The sequence below is a fragment of the Protopterus annectens genome, chromosome 5.part0, assembly GCF_019279795.1.
Source record: "Protopterus annectens isolate FY-2018-M chromosome 5.part0, PAN1.0, whole genome shotgun sequence".
Taxonomy (NCBI): Eukaryota; Metazoa; Chordata; order Ceratodontiformes; family Protopteridae; genus Protopterus; species Protopterus annectens.
Window position 1 is genome coordinate 1,670,945,236 of NC_056735.1, and position 23,959 is coordinate 1,670,969,194.

Sequence of the window (23,959 nt, forward strand, 5' to 3'; positions counted from 1 at the left end):
ATACCCCCCCATTCAACAAAATGTTGAAATCCTCATTACTTTTCTCAAACTAAACCATCACATGTCCTTATGTATAACAGGCATCTATACTTCCCTGGGCAATAATATCAGTTCTGCAGAAGAAATTTTCCAACCGAGTCTCATCTAACATCCCTCAAGAAAAAAATAATTCTTGTATATTTTAACTGCAGCTAGCTCTCTGTCTATTCAAACAGCCCTTCCAATGTTATACACTTCTACAGCCTGTCACAACTGATTTTCAAACCCACCCATTTCAATAAATGACAAAGGGACTAATGACTAGATTCCAACCTAAAAAACTAATGCCTTTCAACTTTTCCCGGTTAGTGGTCACCACAGTGGAACTCCGGTCCTCTAATGACTGGCACTGGATTTTTTAGGTGCCGAGGTGCCAGCCTGATGCCCAGCCTTCAAGGAAGGCACACCCATTCACGGGTGCACCTACCTGCATATGTCTTTAAACATCACTCGACCGCAGGGAGGACATGCAGACTCCACACAGAAGGTGCTCCAGCCGAGAATCGAACGGGAGAACCTCTTGCTGTGAGGCGACAATGCTAACTGCTGCACCACCATGGCCTCATTTCCTGAAAAAGCTGCATCCTCTGGCAACCAGGCTGACTAAGTGGCTACCTCGAAAACAAACCAGTGTCCACAAAAAAAACACACAAAAAATCCGTCTGCAATCTAACACACTTCAATAAACACACTCTCTCAAACCTAAAGCAAGTAAACTGGAATGACCTCAAATATCCCCCACTAGATAAAGCCATATCCGAGCTCAATAACACTATCTTAAATTAACTTGCCTACTTAAACACAAAACGAGTAAAAGCCAATCCTGTCCCCAGTTATCCAAAAACACTAAACACAATCATGAAACAGAAAGCCTGGTCCATAAACAAATCCCAGAAAACTCTTCAAACTTACAGATGACTCGGAAACTGTGGTAAACGCTATACAATCTGATAAGAAAAGGAATTAAGCCCCTGCCCATAGCAACCCAAAAGCTTTCTGGTACTAAAGAATATCAGATACTAAAACTTAGATATTCCATACAACCTTCTCCTACAACAAGCAACCATAATAACTCAAAACATTGCCAATCTATTTAACTCCCACTTCATTAAATCAATCTCCACCTAACTTAATAACTTAGGCCCCTCAACTCTGTTCAACACAACCAGTTAAATATCCTTGCATCTCTTTCTGATCAATCCCTACCTCAATCATTAAAAGACATCTTAAAGTTACAACCTCCCTAGCACCTGACAAACTACCAGCTGAATATATTAAAATTACAGCTGAAGCAATAGCCTTCCCAGTATTCATCTTAATAATCCACACTATCAAAGAATCCCATGTCCCCTACGCGAGAAAAAAAAAAAAAACACTAGATTCTACCTATTCATAAAGACAGCAACTCCAGCGACCTCACTAAACTAGAGCTATTGCTATACTACCCCATCTAAGATATTAGAAAAATGTATACAGAGATTCAGCTACTTAGTTACATTACACAATTTTCTACCCTCATCTCAGCGTTGTTTTTGCCCTTACTACAGCACCAGTGCCCTCCTTAATTTCATTAACACAGTCAATATAAGTAATGAAGGAATCCTTGCATCACCCCTTTTTCTTTAACTTTCTAAAGCTTTTGACACCATCAGTCACCACATTCTCATACAGAAACTCTCGTACCTAGGTGTCAATGACCATACAATGGCCCGGTTCCAAAGCTATCTTTCTAGTAGATCACAAGCAGTTAGGTTGCAAAATGCTCTCTCCACTTTTCTTCCTATAACTGTCAGTGTCCCACTAAGTTCCATTCTCGGCCCCATACTGCTAAACATTTTCATCAATGACATCTGAACCACCACCAAGTGTGCCTTCATAGTACAACACTCTGACAACTCCATTCTTATCTGCTCTGACAAAACCTTGAAAATCTGAAAGAAATACCCCACAACTCTCTTATTTTAATACAGTCTTGCCTACCTAAATCACAACTATTTAATCATCATCATCCCCTTTCCCCCCACATTTTCTACAATGGGGTCAGGGTGTCATGTTAACTTTCTCCATCTCTCTTGATTCAGTGTTATACTCCTGCCTTCTTCGATAGAGAATGTTGCAGATCTTCTCTAACACAATCCATCCACCCCTTTGCTGGATGTCCTCGTTTCCTCTTACCTTCTTCCTGTCGTCCCAAATCATCTTCACCAGACTGTCTTCGTTTTTTCTGCACATAAGCTCAAACCACTGTAGTCTGTTCTTTTGATCTTTTTTGCAACTGCAGCTACTTTGGCTTCAGTTATGTCCTCATTTCTTCATCTGTCTCACAGTGTGCATCTTACCACCTGTCTCAGGCACTTCATTTTCATCACCTCTAGCTTCCTCATCTGCTCTGCCTTTACTGCAGAGGTTTCTGTACCATACAGCAGTACTGGTCTCACCACTGTTTTGTATACCTTACTTTTCAGTTTCTTTGGCATTCTTTTGTTATACACTACACCTGACACTATGCCAGCTGGCTGCAGCCCCTCTGATCCTAGCTTTGACCTTTTCATTCAGACTTGCCTTCTCCTCACCTATCCCAGATATGCGGCGCTATTAACCTCTTCTACTACCTTCCCTGCTATCTCAATTCTCAGCTTCTGCTGATTTAACCAACTTGCTGCCATAACCACTGTCTTATCTGTACTTAGTTTCATCCCATGTGTCTTCAGTTTTGCATTCCATTCCCCTATTCTTTCCTGAAGTTCTTGCTCAAAGTCTGCCTATAATGCCACATTGTCTGCATAAAGCAGCTTTGTTGATCTGTTCCCCCCAACCTTTTGCTAATGTAGTCCATCACCAGTATGAACAGCAGTGGGCTCAGAGTTGAACCTTGATGCATAATCTACTCACACTGGGAACCCCTCCATGAGACAGAACACTGTTTGTACTTGGGTCAGTGTGTTCTTGTACATAGTCTCACTAATTCTAGCAATGCTTCTTGGACTTTGAACCACCGCAGGACTGCCCAAATCAGCTTTCGTAAGACCTTGTCATATACTTCTCCAAGTCTGGGAGTGCCCAATTGGACTATCTCCTAATTTTTAACTTCTTCTCAACTATCGGTCTCACTGCAAACATCTGGTCAGTTGTGTTGCATCCTGATCTGAATCAGAACTGCTCATCTCCCATCTTACTTTCAACTGCTCTGCATATCCATTTATCAATCACCCTCTCCAGAGATTTCAAGAATGTGACAGGACCTTGAAATGTTTCTACTGCCCACAGTTGTGGATGCCCCTTTCTTATATTACACTGGTATGAGTATGCTTATTTCATCTAGGATACAGCTTTTTCTATAGACAGCTATGAGCCATTTCTCCTCATCTCCCCCAGCATCTTCATCATATCTGCTGTGACCTCATCTGAGCCTGCTGCTTTTCTGACTTAATTTTCGTTACTGCTATTCTTACTTCTTCTAGAATGGACTCTTCTTCTCTCACCACAGGCTGTGTCTGGAGTAGTATAGCTTCTGTGGCATTTTCTTAATTTAGAAGCTGCTGGAAGTATTCCTTCCATCTCCCTTTGATGTGATGTGGACTGGTGAGCAGGGTATTGTTGACTTCCCCTATGCAGGGTGTCTGACTATCTTCTTTATCTTTCTGTCTTTGCCTTGCACCCTGATATAATTTCTTTGTGCCACCTACTAAGTCACTTTCCAAAAGCTATTAGAGCGCCTTCAATGCCCCATTACTTACTATTGCAAGTCCTTCTTAGCTTCTCTTTTAGCCAACCAGTATTCCTTCATAGCCTGGTCCATCTTTTCCCTCTCTCACTTTTTCCTGCACTCCTCCTTTCTTTTGATGACTTCCTCCTTTCTTTTGGTGACTTCCAGGACTTCTGTATTCTACCACCAGCTTTCCTCATGTACCTTATTTTCATAGCTGACTCAGCCACATAACTGCTCTGTAATCCTCACACATGCTGCTTTGAGGCGCTGCCATTCTTCTTCAACTCCAAATATTTCCTCTTCTTGGGCTGCTAGAGCACTGAGTAATTCCTTGAACTGTTATACTTTCTCTTCATTCAACTTACAGGTCTTCAGCCTGGTCTCCACTGACCTTACAGCCTTTAGTGACTACTGCTTGCAGCTTAGTGTGGCAATCAGTGGTTTATGCTGTGGGCCAACTGTTTCAAGGGAATGACTTTGCAATCATGGATTCTACCCCAGTGCCCTTTCCTTACTAGGAAGAAGTCTGCTTAAGTTGCATGTTGGCCACTCTTGTATGTGATCTTAGGACTGTCTTTCTTTCTGAAACATGTGTTGGCTACTATCAAGCCATTTACAAGAAAGAAGTCTAGAATGGCTTCCCCTTCTTCATTCCTGTTGCACCACCCATGTGGACCCAGGCAGTCCTCATATCCTGTTCTGTCTGTCCTGATGTGTGCATTCAAGCCACCCATTATCAACACCAATTCATGTTGTCCAACTTTATCTAGTAGGTCCTGCAACTGCTGTATGAATGCACTCTTCCCTCTCTATCACAAGCCTGCTGTGGGGCATAGGCCAAAATTATGAATATTGCCCCATAATTACACTGGAATCTGATTGCCATGAGTCTGATGACATCCCTTACTGCCTTCTGATGGCGCTCTAGACATAATTCTGACACCATGTCTAGCCTGTCCTCCTCTGGAGTAGTAGACTCTGGATCCCAAGCCGAGTGGCTTTGCTGCACTGCCCTTCCATTTTGTCTGTTGGATACATAGGATGTCCAGCCTCCCCCATACCATCAGATCAAAACTTCCAAGCTCCATACTGTCAGTGAACCTACACTGAGTATAGCAATTCTTAGTTCAGGTTGATTGGTTTTATGTCCAGCTTTTGGTCAACAGAACTATCCCAGGTCACCCAGGCTGGGCAACTGGATACCGGTCAGCCAGTAGCTTACTGACCCAGGGCTGCTGGGTTTTATGGCAGCCCCACACTGGCCAATAGGGGCACATAAACCCCTCCCACCACTAGCATGGGTCCCTAGTATAGGTCGGAGTCAGCTGGGTCCTCAATCCACTTATCGCTAACTACCCATGCCCACTTGGAGACATTAGTCAACATGACTGAATCACCTACAGCCACATTTTACACCATCTAGCAGCTAGCCCTGCCAAGGTGAGCAGTCTGTGAGCAGTGTTCTATCTTGAGGATACTGCGCACTACAGTAAATGCCCAAAGTAGTTGGCTTGTACTACTCTTCCCCCTATAGGGCACTATGTAGAATCTATGCTGCTGCCCACACCTCCATTTCTTTAACAAACAAAATATTCAAATAAATGCTCTCCCTATTACATCTACAAACAATAATAAACATTTAACTTGTCCCATACAATGCTAGGTGCATACACAGATGAAAATCTGAAACTTGATTACCACATATACAATTAACAAACACCAAAAGCTAAGCTCCCTGTACAGAGCTAAACTTTTCCTGACCAACACTGCAAGAAAATATATTGCCTCCTCCCTCCTTCTAACCACACTTTTACTCAGCAGCCATTTTTACCAAAATACAAACCACCCTGCTCAACAAGCTGGAACAATTCTGCAATAAAGTTGTTAAATCTGTAGCCAATTTTCTTTAGAGGACTCACCACTGCACAGTTCTCAAAGTACTACATTGATTAGAACATCCCTACAACTTAATATACTCAACTCCTGTTGACAAGTGCCCATTCCTAGACAGCCTCAATCAGCCCTACTCTCTACCCTGACTGCTGCAATCCACTGACAAACTCCTAGTACGTATCACTGTGATGTCCCTGCTCTGGGCCAGTAATCAAGGAGCCTGAATCCTCACCACTGGCACTGGTGAGGGACGTTCACTTGCAACAAAGATAGATACACACAGTATTTCCAGATGTAGCTCTGCGCAACATGCACAATTTCCCTCAAGAGCATACAGGAAACACACACAGCCTGGGGTCTGGGTTCCCCTCTCTCCAGATCCCCAGTAAGAATCCTCACTGACACAGCTATAAAGTGGAGTCTTCAGCAGAGTGTCCCAAGCCAGGTCCTCAACCACCCTCTCTGTGAAACCAGTAGCAGACACACACACTCTTTGAGATTTGATTTACACACACCTGGGAAAGTCTGGCAGACATTTACTAGCTATGCCCCTCTGCCCATACTAGAAGGTAGATACTGCCTCCAGGACATTCCAAAGCCAGCTACTCTATGGCTCTTATCAGGGTATCAAATTATACTGAATAAAATTAATACGAATTCTCACTTCCTAACTTACCTACAACTCACCACTGCACATACAATCATAACTAAACCAGACGATTTCCCATACCTAGCCTCTCTAGTGTCCCCGACAACCCTGCTAGATACCTCAGATCAGAAAATAAATGTCTAAAGGTAGAATTACCCAACCTTACAGCTGGCCGAGCTCCTTACTCCATTGCTATAGCCAAGGTGTGGAATTCTTTACCCACCACAATCAGAACCACTTCTAACCACACCATTTTCAAGAAGTCTCTGCAAGAATACCTCTCCAAACTATGGCTCTGTACATGCTCAAATAATTCTTCCAGCATTACAGGAAACTATAAACCTCTTCTAACAACTTTAACACTTGAAAATATCTATCTTCACTTAATTTAACTCTTCTCCCTCTCAGTTTTAGCCATTCTCAGCCACAAGATGAAATTTAAAGAAAAGAAAGCCCAATTCTAATTGTATATCAACATGTATATATTGTACCTGGATGTAAATCATTATTTTTGTATCTTGTATAATGTTGCCTACTAGTAACTTGAATCTGTTAACACTTGTTAAGTAACTTTATCTCATTAATGTATATGTAATATATGGAGCTTTTCTACCCTCGCCTCCACTGAAAATGAGCACTCCTAGGCCCAGTGGACTATCCTGGAAAACAAATGCAAATAAAATAAATAATACAAATGGGAATGTTGACCAAACAGCAAGACTTTCAGGAGTGGCCATTCTCAAAAGGTTAAAATATTCTCTAAAAGACCAGCCACAATGAAAAGTTTAAATATATTTAATAATAAATAATAAAAGATAAAAATACTAAATATCTATTTACAATAAACACCAGAGTTTCAATCACACAAAATATTATAACACAAATGGATAGTTTCTCACAGATACAGAAAAACAGTACTTAACTAATCTCACTACAATTTCATGAGTGATCACTATTTGCTTGTTACTTACTACAGCATGGCAAGATAAAGTGGGCGAGTGATTCATCTAGATCAGGTTTCAAAAACAGACTGCCCTGAGACTATTAAAACATCATGTCAGTGCTGGATTACAGAATGACATCACACACATCTGGTCATTTGACTTCTGCTTCCCATACTTCCTCTGTTACTAGAAACTGAAAAGGGGGTTCCAAGATGGCAGCATTTCTGAAAGCACCTTAACAATGCGGCTCCGCAAAAACAGCACATAAAACTGCCGAAAGCCATGAAAACTCTCTCTTTAACAAATAACACATCCACAACCAAAACACTGTCTCCAGTGAAGAGTAAAATCGAATATCCTGAGAAGTATTAATAGACTTTCTTCTAAGCAAACCACGCCAGTACGAATATGTGATAATGGCCTGATACAGTCAAATAGAAGGAAAGGAAAAAGACACGGAAGGCCAAGCTGACCAAAATGACGAGCAAAACAAATAATGGAAGCACAAATGGTTAAAACGAAATATTCGCAAGTGGTTACGCCTGAAAAAGAAACTATAATTAAAAGGCAAAGAACCACAAAACAGGAGAACCTGAAACCTTCTACAAAATCTAAAGCGCAGCAAACATCCAACTTAGATGACCTAAAATCTGCATTACTACCTCTCCAGCCAGCCATTCAAAATTTTTCAGACCAAATTTTAGAGTTCGGAAACACATCAAGTCAAATAGCTTCTCAATTAGAAAAAATGGAAGCTAAAGTATCTGAAAACAAAATAGAGAGACTAAATTCAAAAAGAAAACAAAATAAATGCCAAGAAGATCCAGGAGATGCAATAGAAAAATCACTGATTTGGAGGCAAGAAGTAGGAGGAATATACCAATTCAATGTATCCCAGAAAAATACAAACAAGTACAATTAATAGAAACAGTAAAACAAATCATGGCCCACTTTTTTGAGAACGATTCAGAAGCTGGTGATAGAAACAGCACAGTGAGCTCTTTGCAAAACCCAAAACTTGGACAAACCAAGACAAATTTATGCTAAATTTCTTAACCATCAAGATATTTAAAAATTCTAATGACAGCAAAGAAAAAAATCTATTTCATGGAATGGAAGCAAAATATCGTTTGTGCAGGACTTACCCTTCCAAATAAAACAGCAAAATCAACAATTATCTCCATTCTGTGCTTATTTAATAGCAACATAAAAAAAAAAATCAAGTTCCAGATGACTTATCCAAATACATTAATCTTCCAACATAAGGATGTTAACCACGCAATCAAATCGACCAAAAAAAAAAGCACAAGCACTGTTTATGAAAATCTTCAATGAACTGCCAAATGTTATAACCAGAAAAAAACTCATCAGGTACAATTGGTAAGTAATGGTGCAAAGGAACAGATTTAAAATGAATAAATAAATAAATAAGAAAAACTCCACAGATGGGACATTATGGTCCTTTAAATGGGGGGGGGGGGGACAGGATGAAGTGTGTGTTATGTTTAATATTAAAAGGAACCACCTGCCTACACAGACATTTTGATAAGTAACACTCTAATCGCCTCCTCCTCCTTCAAGCTGGTCTATTCTTGGCTAAAAGAGGTCAAAAATACGGTTAAATGACATGATGGCAAAAGAAAAAGTAATGTCTCTTGTTTTCAACAGACTTTCGTTTTTATCAGAAACCAGAATTTCCCAAACAATAATTGAATCTAGTAGGGTCGAAAAGAATTACTGGATGAGAAATATAAGGCATGTTCTTTGGCAAACGAGAAACTTTCCTTGTTCATGAAAGCATAACAGTTACAGACTAACCAAGTTGTCGACCCTCTACAGTCTACTGCTTCACACTGCTGAATGATATACAGTGTTTTTGTTCCGTAAGGGAACATGAACTTTGAAGGAACAAATTATTCTGTTGATAAAATTATTCAGATGGTAAAAAAAAAAGAGAGAGTAAACTTTTGGAAGGTAAAAATGTGCTTTACTGTATGAGGTACGAAGCTCTATTTCAATAAAGGAGCTGTAACATAGCATATTTTGTCACACAGAAGAAAATAAGGTAATAACTGAATCATTCAAGTTTCTTTTAGTTGGCAAATGCATGGTACTGCCAAATATCTGAGAAGCATGGTATAAGCTGCAGTCATATAGAAAACAAAAATTGTAATAACCTGGTGTAACAATGGCTTTTGTCTAAGAAAACTATACAATTATGTCACAAGGAATTTTAAATATGGCTACAGTAAATGCTCTATAATCCTTGCAACTCCAGTAATTTGTATAGGAAGTCATTTTAGACTATAAATCAGTCATTGGAAAATAAATGTTATAATGCTTCTCTTACTATTGCTTTTACAGTTATACAAGAAACACATGAACTTCGATATGTTATTAGTGTTACCAATTCTCTCGTTCTTAAACTGAAATTTTAGTGATTATAAAATGTTGGTTATACTATGTGTGTACTAGAAACGACTTGTAAAATACTGATGGTAAAAAAAAAAAAGAGAGAAGAAAAAATCTGAAATGTTCTATTTTTATATACTTGGGGGCTCCAATAAATAAAAGGAGCCAAATTGCGACATATAATCTCAAAAGAAGGGAAAAGATGACAAGAGCTCATTTTCAAAGGAACAATCATGACAATTCATTCTTATGTAGAAGTGCAATAGTAATTTCATGTACTATGCACCTTATGCTTGCTGGCAAAAGTATTTTCAAACAAATGCAAATTCTTTCTTGTGTTAAATTTAATTGTCAGGAAAAGAATTTCTTTGATATGCATCAAATTTTAAAGGCAATACAGCTGTCTTGATGGGTGATTTGATGCTTGCTTGAATATTGTTAAACCTCTACAAATACCTTTGTTTTATTAGGTAATGCCTCTTGATACAATTACTACTCTATTGTTGAATCTAAAACAGTTTGATGTGGCTAGTCTTCCTAGACATCTAGGGTACTCAAATGGTCAGTCAATGGCGAGACCTGAAATGGCAAAGTACTGAAATCTTGCAAAATGTTTACGGTCTACTATTGTTGTTCCAAGTAGCAAGCAAGAATCAGCACAGTATATATATGTTAACTTTCTTAAATGAAAAAAATGGGTTGGCATCACTGTGACTACCGATTCTTGGCGTACTAAATCACATGAAAAATCAAGTTAAGAAACAATATATTGCAAACATTTAAGTCAGTGAAAAATGAAGAATTACAAAGGTACGAAAACAGTATAAACTATTAAATAAGGTCAAAGTTAAATACAGTCTAAAATGAAGGTTATATAATTTGAGCACTACTTTTAACATATGGAGTCGTGGGTCAGTAAAAGGCGAGTCAGGCAGGATATGCTAATCTTAGTGTACCTAGTTATTGTTTTTTCTAATATAAAGGTTCTGAAAAAATTATTAAATAGAGATATCATAAAATGTTGAATTCTAATATGCAAAACAAGTAACAGACTTCTTGGTTGTAAATTAACATTTTCCGGACACGGTAGTTTTGTGGGTAGGCACAGGGATAGAGCTGGAAGATTTAAGTGCTACATGAATAGAGACATATTTGCTCAATTTATAAAAAAAAATATTCATATAAACACAAGGAGAAGACAAAATAACATTAAGAGAAAAAATAGTAAGAAAAAGGAATGTGGATAACTGACTCATGGAATGTGAAAGGGATACAAGATAAAAAGAAAAGGAAATTATTTATGCACTTAGCTTTTAAATCAGACACAGACATTATATTTATACAAGAAACATATGTTAAAGGAAGACTGGGTGGAAAAAAATGGATAAAAACAATAACAGCATCAGGTAATGAAACAAAAAGTAAGGGGGCTGCAATTTTAATTAAAAACTCATTCAAAGAGACAATTATACATCATGACTCTGATATAAATGGAAGATGGTGCAATTTTTCAATTAAACACTGTAGTCTACAGAAACCACTTATTTTCTTCAGCCATGTACGAAGCAACAAGATTTTATTCTGGAAATTTCTAAAATCCTAAACCGATTTCCAAACTACTACTAAATAATAAGAGGTGACTGGAATGCAATAACTGACCCTGTAACAGACAGAACAAGTAACAAAACAAAACTTATACCACACAAGTCTCCATAGCAATAAGCGATCTAAAATTAACTTACTCGACCCGCGCTGCTACCACAGTAATAACCCATCCACAATAAAATTCACATACTACTCCCAATGTTATAAAACGTGGTCTATATTAGACTTCTGATATAATAAATATTCCTAAAGATGGAAATAAACTACTGTATAGACCCTAGGTTCTTTTTCAGACCACTCAAAGATTACAATTAAAACAAGATGGCCTAGTGACCTAAGCCTGAAAACAAGGGGTATAAACCTTACAGAAAAAGGAAATAATACAGGAAATTAACAACATGAACTTGATCATGACTTGACACCGACAGATATTCCCTATGACATTCAATGGGCAGCAAGTAAAGCAAGAATTAAGGAAATTTTGATTATATACTTTTTTATAGTAGGACACTTTTCTAAAAAGAAAGTCAAAACTGAAAGAAAAAAGTAATCAAAATAGAATAATCAATCCAAGAACACCCAAACTCAGTACTGGAAGAACAGATGAATAACTTACAAAAGGAATTATATTTAATGCATACAGAACAATTTTCTTTCACAGAAATGAAAACCTTAGCAAGGTACTCAGAATGGGCACAAACTCTCTCAAGATTATTGGCGAGGATATTAAATGTTAAAACAGTGTCCGTACGATAACAGAAACTGAATACCAAGGGAACACAATACTAATAAAGAAATTATTAAAACGTTTGAAGATTTACATACAAAACTATGTTTGTCTTTCAGCTTTTTACGGTAAGGGGTCGCCACAGCGGAACTCCAGTCCGCTAATGATTGGCAGTAGATTTTTATGAAACGCCGAGGTGCCAGCTCGACACCCAACCTTCAACGAAGGCATGCCCATTTACGCACGCATGTCTTTTGAACGCTACCCAACCGCGGGAGGACATGCAAACTCCACACAGAAGGCACTCCCAAGCCCAGCCAAGAATCGAATGGGAGAACCTCTTGCTGTGAGGTAACAACGCTACTGCCATCAAGCGAAGAAAACAGGTCTGATTAAAATAACCAAGGTCTTTATTCCTCCACACACTGGACACACGCTAAAGCACCACAAAAAATCAAAGATAAATCCAAATCCACATTATTCCGCTACTGCGTTTTCGTATTATCCACTCCACTTCATCAGATCATCTGATGAAGTGGAGTGGATAATACGAAAACGCAGTAGCTGAATAATGTGGATTTGGATTTATCTTTGATTTTTTGTGGTGCTTTAGCGTGTGTCCAGTGTGTGGAGGAATAAAGACCTTGGTTATTTTAATCGGACCTGTTTTCTTCGCTTGGTGGATTATTGGTTATTAGTTGCCTTTTTTCGTTGCTTGGTTATTAACGCTACTGCCATACCACCGCGGCTTGCATTTACATACAAGACTATATGGTCCACAAAAGCTAAAAAACTATGGAATTAGAGATACTTTCCTAAAGATTCTAAACTCCCCAAAAACAAATCAAACACAAAAAGGATCCACTTAAGGCTCCTTTCATGCAACAAGAAATCATTTCAGTAATAAAAAGTCTGAAAACAAGTAAAGCTCTGGGACCTGATGGTTATACTGCTGAGTTTTATAAATCCTTGGACAAAAAAATACCAAAACTTATATTGAAAATCTATAACTATATAAGAGAATATAGCATTGCAGAGCTACATTTAAATAACTCAAAGACAATCTTTATATTTAAAGGAAAATTCGATAACAAAAACCCAGGAAACTACAGACTAAATTCTCTCATAAATCTAGACATCAAACGTTTAGCTGCATTGCTTGCAAACAGACTGAAAAAAAGTATTACCAAACAAAACATCACCTGGGCAATCGGATTCATAAATGGTAGACAGACAAGTAATAACACATTAACCTTAGATACAATGATCCTGCTATCTAAACAAAATAAAAACCCTATCTATGCTCTTGCTTTAGATGCATGTAAAGCATTTGACAAAGTAAACCTAAACTTTTTATTTTCTATACTGCCCTATTTTGACCACAAGAATTTACAAATACAATAAAAAAGTAGGATTTACACTTACACAATTATATACATTAATAAAACAAATTCCAATCTTATAAAAGTTATAAATGGCACCAGAAAAGGATGTCCACCATCTCCGTACCTCTTTAACTTATATATAGAATTTCTATTTTTACTCATAACCCAAAGAATCTACCATCATATTCCAGGAATTTTTAATACTAAAATTGCACTAACTGCCTCTGCTGAAGATGTAAACCTATATTTCACACTCCCTAACACTGACTTAAGCAAAATTATAGACTCAGTTAACAGCTTCTTAAAAGTTTCAAACTATGAAATGAATCCAAAAAAATCCCTGATCTTCCCTCTCAATCCATTAGGTCATACTGATTCATATTTTCCTGTTTCAGAAATAAAAATTGAAATACTCCCTAAAATTTGTAGGGATATCCTTTGAATATAACCCAAAACTATTCATGCAGAATAATTTACTAAAGATATGGGCAGACATTGAACAGGATATACAGAGATGGGGAAAAATGAAGCTAGCCTTTCTTTCGAAAACAGTAATTATAAAAATAAAAATTCTCCCAAGGTTATTATTTCAACTCAATGCAACAAATTTAAAAGTTCAGAAAAAACTTCTTTAGAAAACTAAATGTAGCTTTAGCTAAGTTTATCTGGTACCCTCAGTCTGTCAGAATCAGCTATCAGAAGTTAATGTATCCTAAGGAAAAGGGAGGACTAGAACTACTGACTTTAAATTATATTACTGTATAATATGTTCAAGCAGGATCATTCACGTTGCTGAATATAATCCCAAGAGTAAAGAATATTATCCACTATGGAATAAATTGTGTATGACTACATCAAAAACAGTAAATTCAATCCCAAAGCTCTTCCATTTATAAATCAGGAAAACCTAAAGAATAACAGATTTCATACCTCGTTAAAATATAGAATAATTAGATTTCAAAAAATGATGGAAATATTTACATCCTGTTACAACCAGTACATCTTGAATCCAAACCTCAGATTAAATAACGAGATGATAAACGTGGACAACTATATGGTCATTAAGAAATGCAATGTTTTGGATATTTGCAAACATAGGAAAAAAATCTTTATAGAGGACACACGAAACAACCTTAACCTTCCGAAAAATACATCATAATGCTAAGGCAAATTAGAGAACTGTGCACTTCAATAATAGAAGATTTTCAGGTAAATGATAAAGACATAAATACATGTAATACATTTGGAAATTACTAACCTTAGGGGAAAAATGCTATCAAATACATCTAGACTTATAGTATCCCTTAGATATCAAACATCTATTCAAAATACCGAGTTGAAAAACTCAAAATAAATTACTAAAAAGCAAAAATCTAAATTACTGAAACAAAATTAAAATTAACCCTTTTTAAGAAACTCATGTGCACTCAATTAATGATAACTAATAATATTTACTTTACCCCAGAAATACTCAACAATTTCAACTCAGACATTTCAAAGTGCCCATGCTGCTACTCACAAATAGCTGACTTACTCCACATCTTTTGGAGCTGTAAATGTACTTATAAATTATGGTGCTTACTGACAGTCAAACATGAGAAGATGGGATATCAAAAAATCCACATCATCATGGGAATTTGCAAATTTGCATGTCACCTCTCAAAAGTTACCAAAACTTAATCTGCATATTCTAATTACCCTCTTCTCTCTAGTAAAACTGTACATTACTCCTAACTGGATAGATCTAACCAAATTGCCATGGGAGGGCTTCAGAAGTATGCCAATAAAGTATATATCAGCACATAAACTGATAACTAATAACCAAAGTAAGACTTCCCATTTTCTAAAACATTGGAGTCTTCTCCTGGATCATATTGTAAAAGAATTGATGAGGAAAAACAAATTATTGTGAATGTAAACTGAAAAGGGCACAAGACATACCCTTGTGTGAGTTTGTGTCTAATCTAAACTTCATATGTAGCAATTATGAATAGGATGTAAACTGTGACACAAACCTAACTAGAAGTTGATTTTCTGTAGCACTTGTTGTATAGAGTGTTATCTATATCGTGTACTTTGCTGCAACACTGAAAATTATCTTGCAACAAGATGTACCTAAATATGACTGTATTTCTTCTATGTAACAGAATTGTGGTTTGAAAACTGATTGGCATTGAAATATGCAAACAAAACAAGAGAAAAAGAAAAATATTTGAGGGGGAAAAAAAAGAAACGAAACTGAACCAGAATCTACCACATATGTGTTACCATATACACACACAAAGAGCTTTGCGAAAATGTGTTATAGCATCTGGAAGCTATAAAACCATTTCAAAACGTCCACCCTTCCAGGGAAGTAATTAGTTCACCCCTAAGGACAATGAAGAATTCTTAGTCCTGGTTTTCACAGACATTTTGTCTCTGGCAGCAATCAGAACTGTAACAAACAATCTTTATGGCCTAAACCAGGTAATTTAATTTCAGACTATTTTTCAAAATTAGCTGGATTGAGATTAAGCTATTTTCTTCCAGTATCCTCTGTTACAATATATTAATTTCAACATTTACAATACAGTCTGACATACAGGTATATTTCTTTTCTGTCCAGCAGGACCCACTGTTGGTACATTTTTAACACAAGCAGCTTTACAAACACATTATTCAACACAAGCACCTGTACTAATAAGTTTGACATATAAATGACTTATAATGTGTTGCAAAACTCCAGCTAGCTATGCCGGCATATGTTACATATCCACTGCCCTACTTCTCTTGGCATAGCTGCCAATACCTCACATCATCACAATCATCAAATCTAACAGCTCAGTAGGGGACTTTTTCTCTACGTCCTCAAATTTTATAATGCCATTTCTTCCTCCATGAAACAAAGACATTCCCAAACTCCTTTCAAAACAAATGTAAAACCTAATCTTATAAGCCAATGGCTCTGCCAGTATTCCTCCCCTGGACAGCTTACATTGATAGAATAGTACAATACACTAGCAACCTTTACATTTTCCCTAACTCCTCCCTGGATAGCCTATAGAGAGAATAGTAGAAAAGTATAGTAAAATAGTTCACTTTACACTTTCCTAACTTCCAATAACCTCTCTGGCTATTCTCTTCTACAGTCTCCTTTTCCTTTAAGCCAGAACACATTTTACATAGAAGCCCACACTGCCCTAATCATTTTATATCGGTAGCATACATGCAATTTTTTTTTTACTTTCCTACATATTTTTGTCTAGTCCACATGTAATCCTGCAAACTGAAACCAAGTATGCTTCTTGTTTATAGTTATTTTCCATAAATGGAACATGTACTTGCTTTATTGTACTGAAATTATATACTGCACTGCAACTACGTATTTTACTGCAATTTCTGATATTATTTGTAATTGAGGTTACTACATAATAATTCCTTTGTCAAAATATCATATGTGGAGCTTGTCTCCCTGGGCCTCTGCTATAAAGTTTTTTTTTTCACCTAGTCAGACTTTCTTGGTAAACAAGGGCAATAACTAAATAAATACATACATACATACAAAAAAAAAACAGTAAAACAAACAGGATAAATCATAATCAAATCACCATTGTTTATAATAATCACCAGATGTGGGCAAAGGACTGAACATGGCCAATACAGCAAACCAATCATCAGCATTGGCCTCTGTGTCCTTAAGGATAATGATATTCGTTGGAAATTACCACAAACTTCCCAGTAATCTTTCTGTTTCCCTCCATCATAATTTACACATGGTTTTGATCTTGCATTATAACACCTTCGCTGTTTAATACCCGCTACTTCACACTGTTGAAACTTGCTCCAATCTGTCCTTTCACATCCCTCCTCCATCATACTCTTGGTCTTTAACTTACACTGTATTATTTTTTTTCATGTTTTAATGTCTTCAATTCCCTTCGCTGTCTCTGTCGTATGTATTAAACAACTTTCAGCCTCCTCTAAATATTTTTTTCTGTTCCGACATCACATCTTTTGCCAATGTATTATGATATCCCTACCAAGGTTTCACTTTGCTCCCAGAAAGCTTTTGTAAGTACTTTCCTCTTTTCTGTATAAAATATTAGCTGCTGTCTTTAATTTTTTCTCTGAACAATGTGCTGCTTGCCTTCAATGTAAAGGGATCTCTTCATGTTTTACTATTAAATGCTCTATCTGTAAACTTTTTTTACGTTGTATAATTTAGCTTTTCTCCTGGGCTTTCACAGAAAATGAGTCTTGCATGACCCTGCTGGACTTTCCCATTAAACAAAAGCAAATAAACAAATATAAAATACTAACAAGACAGGCAACTGAGGAGTCGGCTGGGAAGGGGCAATGTAGCAGTATTTTACCAACTCACACATCTTGGTGAAGTGGACGTTTTTTATGAACAGGATTTGACTGCCCCAGTGGTAATAAAATTCACTCTAAGTTTACAAATACGTGTGAATGCAATGACAGATGTCGTCTATGTTAATGGCCTTACCTCATTGTATAGTGGGTGTGGGGCTAAGAAAAATGTCAGGGATAAAAAAAACAAACCTGCAAGTATCATGCTGTTTTTGGATGTAATAACACCTCTCAGATGATGGGGGAGGTATTGGACTTAGTCCTGGGGGATAGAAATGACTCCTAGTGTCCAAGGCACACTAGAAGCACCACACATGGTAGAGCACAGCAGTCTCTTAAAAGTCACATGCTGACTGTGTCATTAGTTTTGACTTGCTAACTGGCTGCAATCTCGCTACAAATTTTACAATAAGCCACAGCAGCATTCTGGAACACACCTCAACTCAAGAAATCTGGACACAGCAAAAAAAATAATGGGGGTGGGACCAAAGGCCCAAAAATTGGGAGAGATTTTAATTATTGGTCTTCTCAGCTTTAAAAGTAGTTAAACTAACAGGCTTTGTATTAGCATGCATTTTCCTCACTCGTGCATGCCATTACTTAGTGACATCGATCCTCACTGATTTGCCAGAAAGCAACACAACGTTATGAGGAACACACCAGCAATATGAAACTCTGGGCAGCTGACTAGTACACGCATAGAAAGTTGCACATGAGGGGAAAAAAACTGGCAAATCAGCTGACTGTATTCTTGCAGACGTCTTCACTTGAAAGTGAAAGCAAAACTGCAGACCCACGACAGTGCCGAATGACACAGTGAAACCTGCATTATCTATTTACCAGTACACTCCAGGCTTTAGAGTGCGATGAATGACAAGTATAAAACCTACACTGACTCATCATACATATTCGGCAGTAAACGCCAAGCTTTCTTTTTAAAAATAACTTAGCAATTATCTTCACCAACCACGACTCAGAACTGGCAATAATTCTACTGTTCTAAGCAGTACAACTGTCATGATGGGTTTCACTAAATCTGACAGAATGAAAACGGGTTTAGTAGTGCGCCTTTTAATGCTTGGCACATAATTACCTTTTCTTTTGCAGTTCTCTTCGGATTTCTCGATCTTCTTCATCCTCTTCCATCAATTCTTCGTCATCTTCTTCTACTGCTCTAGAAAACCTACTCACCACTTCTCCGAAAAATGTTGCCATGATACATTAGAGATTAACAGAAACCAAATTAATAATATCGATCTTTAGAAGAAAAACATCACAACTGTATATAATTTGTAAGCATTGGGCCTCCTCAGCTTTCTTGCGTTAGCAAACCAACGATCTGTCAGGGCATGTTAGTACTCCACCAGATGGCGCAGTTTGAGTACAAAACCCACCGTGACATCACAAAGCTTCAGAGTAACCTGGAAAGTATCGGTCGCGGTGATTTTCGGATTTGTGTTAATCGAGACCACATGTCGTGTTGTGAAACGTGAAAGGGGGGAGGGAGTCGCAGTCTTATCTCACACCTAATCGGGGCTAAATCCAGAAATAATCAATGAAACTTTCAAAATATTTGTGCTGTAAACTTGATATATTGACAGAATAAGCGACTATGACTTGTTATAGATGTTCTAAAACAAATCTATAGTAAATAATGTAATTATCTATGGTACGAATATCCCTGTTACCATCACAGTGGTAATATCGACCGTGGCATGGACAAGGCAACTCTTTAACCAGATGGGATAGTTTAATTCGAACACAAAATGTGAAGTTGGCTAGACTTAGAATGACCCACAAGGGCAGCTAGTGTAGTACTTAGCTATAAACCTATAGCTCTAATGATTGCTATTATTCATGAAGTGTAATTCATCACCTTTTCTCCAAAAGTCATCAGTTTTAGGAGGGATTAAAAAGGACACAGCTAAAATTTGACACAATCAGAAAACAGGAACAAACAGCTGAGAGGTATGGACTCGCAACCTGTAGGGTCTTAGATGTTGTTTGATGGCAAAGCAGATGATTTTATAGAGGGTGTGTAATTAAATATCATAGGAGCATACAGACAAACTGCTCAACACATATGCAAACACAATAATAACAGGCTTAAAACTAGTGTTATAAAAAAAAAAAAAAGATCAAAGCACCTGCCCTGTTCTTATATTCCCATCACCATTTTAGCCAGGAAACTCTGTTACCCTTTTCTCTTTCTTTGCATATAAATAATATTTCAATTATGAATATATGTTATATTGTACTGTTGAATGTCATTATGACTGCACAACATCTTTGTTATTATACAAGTTTGCTGTGATTAATTGTCTTTGTCTAAAGACTGTTCAGGGCCACGTACCCAATTAACAGATTGAAATAAATAAATAAAAATGTGCCATACCATAGTAAACACATTTAAGTAAATATAAACATGTGTCATTTGTGTTGTACTGTGCAGGCCTAAGACAAAATTGCAGGTTGGGCATACCGCTCATTTCTTCCTGATTTCGGCTCGAAATTTGCTGTATCCCTCTTCCTTTATGTGACAGGTGCAAATATCTACTAACCTCGGAGACCATCTTCTCTTCTAAAATTGTTGACTGCACCCAATACGTTGACAGTTGTCACACCCACTGCACGCAACCACCTCCACAATGTCTTGAACTCACAAATAAGCCTTCTTATGATGAGGTACTTAAAAAATCCTGCTGACTCCAGAAAGGCCTCCTAGATGAAGGCTCAGTGTACAGGCTACTCAAAACATACTTGCAAGCAAGTAACACACACAGGCACTCCAGAAAACATAACTGCAAAAAGCTGTCACTCACTTGGCAAGCCAAAGCCGTTAAGGCGGCAAAGCTGCGTCAATAAATCTGGTAAAGTCTTAGTCATAGGTGACTCCATAATTAGACAAACGACAGATTCACCACTCACCAGGCTGGTAACTGTTAGCTGCCTTTCAGGTGCCAATATCCACAGTGTCACTAGGGACCTCAGATCCCCTCACCCTAGATACATATAGGACATAGTCATTCTGCAGATGGAAGCAAATGACTTGATAGACCTCCTTGGATCATATGAAGAGGGACATGATAGAGCTCAAAACATGAATCTGATATTGGTGCATGTGTGTGTGTGAAATTAGTATTGAGTAGAATCCTATTATCAACAAGAATGATGCCACAGTACAAAAGATAATTGATTTAATTTACTGACTTAGCTACTGGTGTCATCATAATGGCATCCAATATATATCGTCCTGGCAGGAGATGAGTGACAACCCCAACAGCTTTGCAAGAGATGGTCTGCACCTCTCTTTTCATGGCTTCCATTTATTTCCAAATACTTTTTTCCCCATAGTTCCTTTTATAGGCAAGTTCAGTCTCCTCAAATTACCTACATAGCCAAATGAAATGAAGAATATATAAAGGTAATGCTGGTCAATGCTAGAAGCCTAAACAAGATGTTGCACTCCTTTCACAAATTCCTATCTCTCAAAAATATAGATAGTGGTTAATGAAACATGGTTTCAAAACAGTGAAAGCAGGCCAGCAGTGCAGGGTTTCACAGTGCCTACCACTCCTTCAGACCCAATGGCGAAAATTATGGTGTTATTGTAAAGGATGTATCTATATCCCTAATAAGCTATTTCAACTCCAACCTTTTAAAGCAGGACAATGACATTGACCTCCATCATATCCTTCTCATGGTAAATAAAACTCTATACCACATCATAGCAAACTACCCTACTAATCCCCCATGTCACCTGCAGCCCATGAAACATATCTGAATAAACTGATATCCCCCCTTGAACCTAACAGTATTCATTTTGGAAACTATAACTATCCTCCCATTAACTGGGAAACCTACACAAGTAAATATGCATAGACATTCTTGGACTTCATTAATGCCAGCTCTTTAATCCATCTGGGGCTCAAAAATATTGTGCTTGGTTCTCACCAGTATAGCCCTCCCTATGATCAACACCTTCAGTTACCACATCACCGGTGAAATCTAACCCCTGCTCAGTAGCACTATGAGGATGAAACTTGCTTTACCACAGTGCCTTTCTGTCTTTAGTGCCTACTCTTAGGCATACACACTCAAGCTAACTGATGGCCTGATGAAATTTAGTCAGCCTCCTGTCTTCATTGTACCCATGTCACACAGTGCCACATTTGTGGATAATTTGTATGCTCACCTCGAAAACATGCATTGAGGTTTCACTCCCCCATAAGACACAAATACAATGCCAAATTCAGAAATAAATCCCTGTGGTAGAAACTCAGTATAAACAAACTATACACTAGGAGGAGAAAACTCATTGCCTATAAGAGCAAACTTAATACTCAATCATCTAGCAGAGAACTCAAAATGATCAACAAACAATTCCAAAGCAAAATCAAATCCTCCAAAAGCAAGTATGAATTCGTAGTTGTCACCTACATTAGGAGCAAACACAAAGCCTTCTTCAACTATGTCAGAAATCTTGAAAATAATGCCCAGAGATGTACATAATTAATGCTTAACAACACATACTTATCCCTTGAGGACATAGCCAACATATTAGTAGACCAATTCAGTTCAAACTTTAGTCCCCTAACGTTCTCCAATATATTAGCATACCTGCACCACTCACTCACTGTCTCTGATAACCTCCAACAAGTCCTGAGTGCTCCATCCAAAGCAAAAAAAAAAAAAAAACAGTAATTCCATAGCTACTGATAGTGTGCCACATTACTTCTTGTCAGCACCAGATAATGTTTTGTAGACTCACTTCTAAGCCTATTGTACCTCAGCCTCTCCATTGGCTTAATACCAGACATGTGGAGATCTGTTGTATTCATCTCACTTCACAAGGGGGAACTACTACTGATCCTGGAAACTATAAACCTATAAACCTCACCAACCATCTCTGTAAAGAAATGGAACACATCATTATGGAACATATTAACAGGAACATAGGTAGTCTACAAGCCCTGGACCTATGTCGGTTTGGGTTTGTTAAAAATAGATCCTGCCTCCTGAACCTGGTAGACTCCTTTGAACAAATCACTGATGCATTATGCACAGGCAATTCAGTTCACACTGTCTAATTGGACCTGGAAAGGGCCTTTGATATATTTCCAGATTCTGTTATTATCTATAAGCTAATCTTACTAAATGTAAACTCCCTATGTTACCTGATGGATAGGAAACTCGCTTACTGACAAAACCCATTCTATCAGTGTTGGAGGCATGTTCTCATTGAAAAAAAAGTAGTGCTTTCCCAGAGGATCAGTCCACTTGTCTTTTGGTATTTATTTCTTTGATGTCAAGGTTTACATCAAGGCCCTGTGGCTGACCAACTTTGCAGATGGCTGTAAACTCACAGCTGTCATAAATTCCCCATCTGACTTCCAGATTCTCCTTGATGGCCTAATGCACACCAACAAATGGTGTCTGACAGAAGTGACTCCCCTTTGAAAAGTAATTTCGCTCTATTCCTCCCTCATCAGGCCCATAATAGAATATAATGCCATCTTTGATATGTACTTGTCTAAGTGTATGACTTAGCTTGAGAGACATTTCCTCAATAAAACAGCCAATGTACATCGTCTTACTTGTGTGAGACAGACCTCCTTAAAGTGCTCTTTTTTCTGTTTCTTACAACCTCTCAGTGGCGGCTGGTGACTTCAAATTAAAGAGGGGCTGCAAGAGACAGCTGAATGGGTGGGGCCAATGGGAAGGGGTGTGGTCAACTAAAAGGGGTGGAGCTATCCTCAAAACCACAACAACTTGAACTTTAATTAAATACGCTGCCCTGGGTGCCAAACCATCATTACGAGAGTCCAATCAAGACAAAATGAAACAAATATTTCAATGCTACATGACAGCTTACTTAATATCTAGATGGAAACAAAAAGGTTGTGAGGCATGAAAAAATAAATTCCTTTTTAAATACTTTACTGGAATACCAGTCAGAATCAAGCATAAAACCCCGCAGCTTCTCCTTGCACTGCAGTTCTAATTATAATTTATATTCAGCTTTATAAAAGTACCAAGTAACATGCTGAAAGTAGCAATCTCTGTGGTACTCCCACTTGTAAAAATGTTTCTTATTCAAAAAAGACCTGCTGCCTGACAACAACTATCTACTTGTTTCATGGGGAAAACATGATCAAAGTAAAAAATGAACAGCAAACAAGAAACAAGCTCAAGATAGATTGCTTAAAGGATTACTGCACAGGTTATGGACCACACATGATA

The 23,959-nt window shown here is 37.7% G+C and overlaps 1 protein-coding gene across 1 annotated transcript in view; it reads right to left on the reverse strand.

The window, feature by feature from the left end:
• The window catches only part of PSMG1 (proteasome assembly chaperone 1), a 551,386-nt gene extending 532,258 nt beyond the window's left edge, over positions 1 to 19,128 (reverse strand). Inside the window, exon 1 of the mRNA XM_044071460.1 lies at positions 18,810 to 19,128. Coding sequence (XP_043927395.1) covers positions 18,810 to 18,931 — 122 coding nt within the window. The 5' untranslated portion in view covers positions 18,932 to 19,128. The remainder of the gene's footprint in view (positions 1 to 18,809) is intronic.
• Positions 19,129 to 23,959: the final 4,831 nt, after the last annotated feature.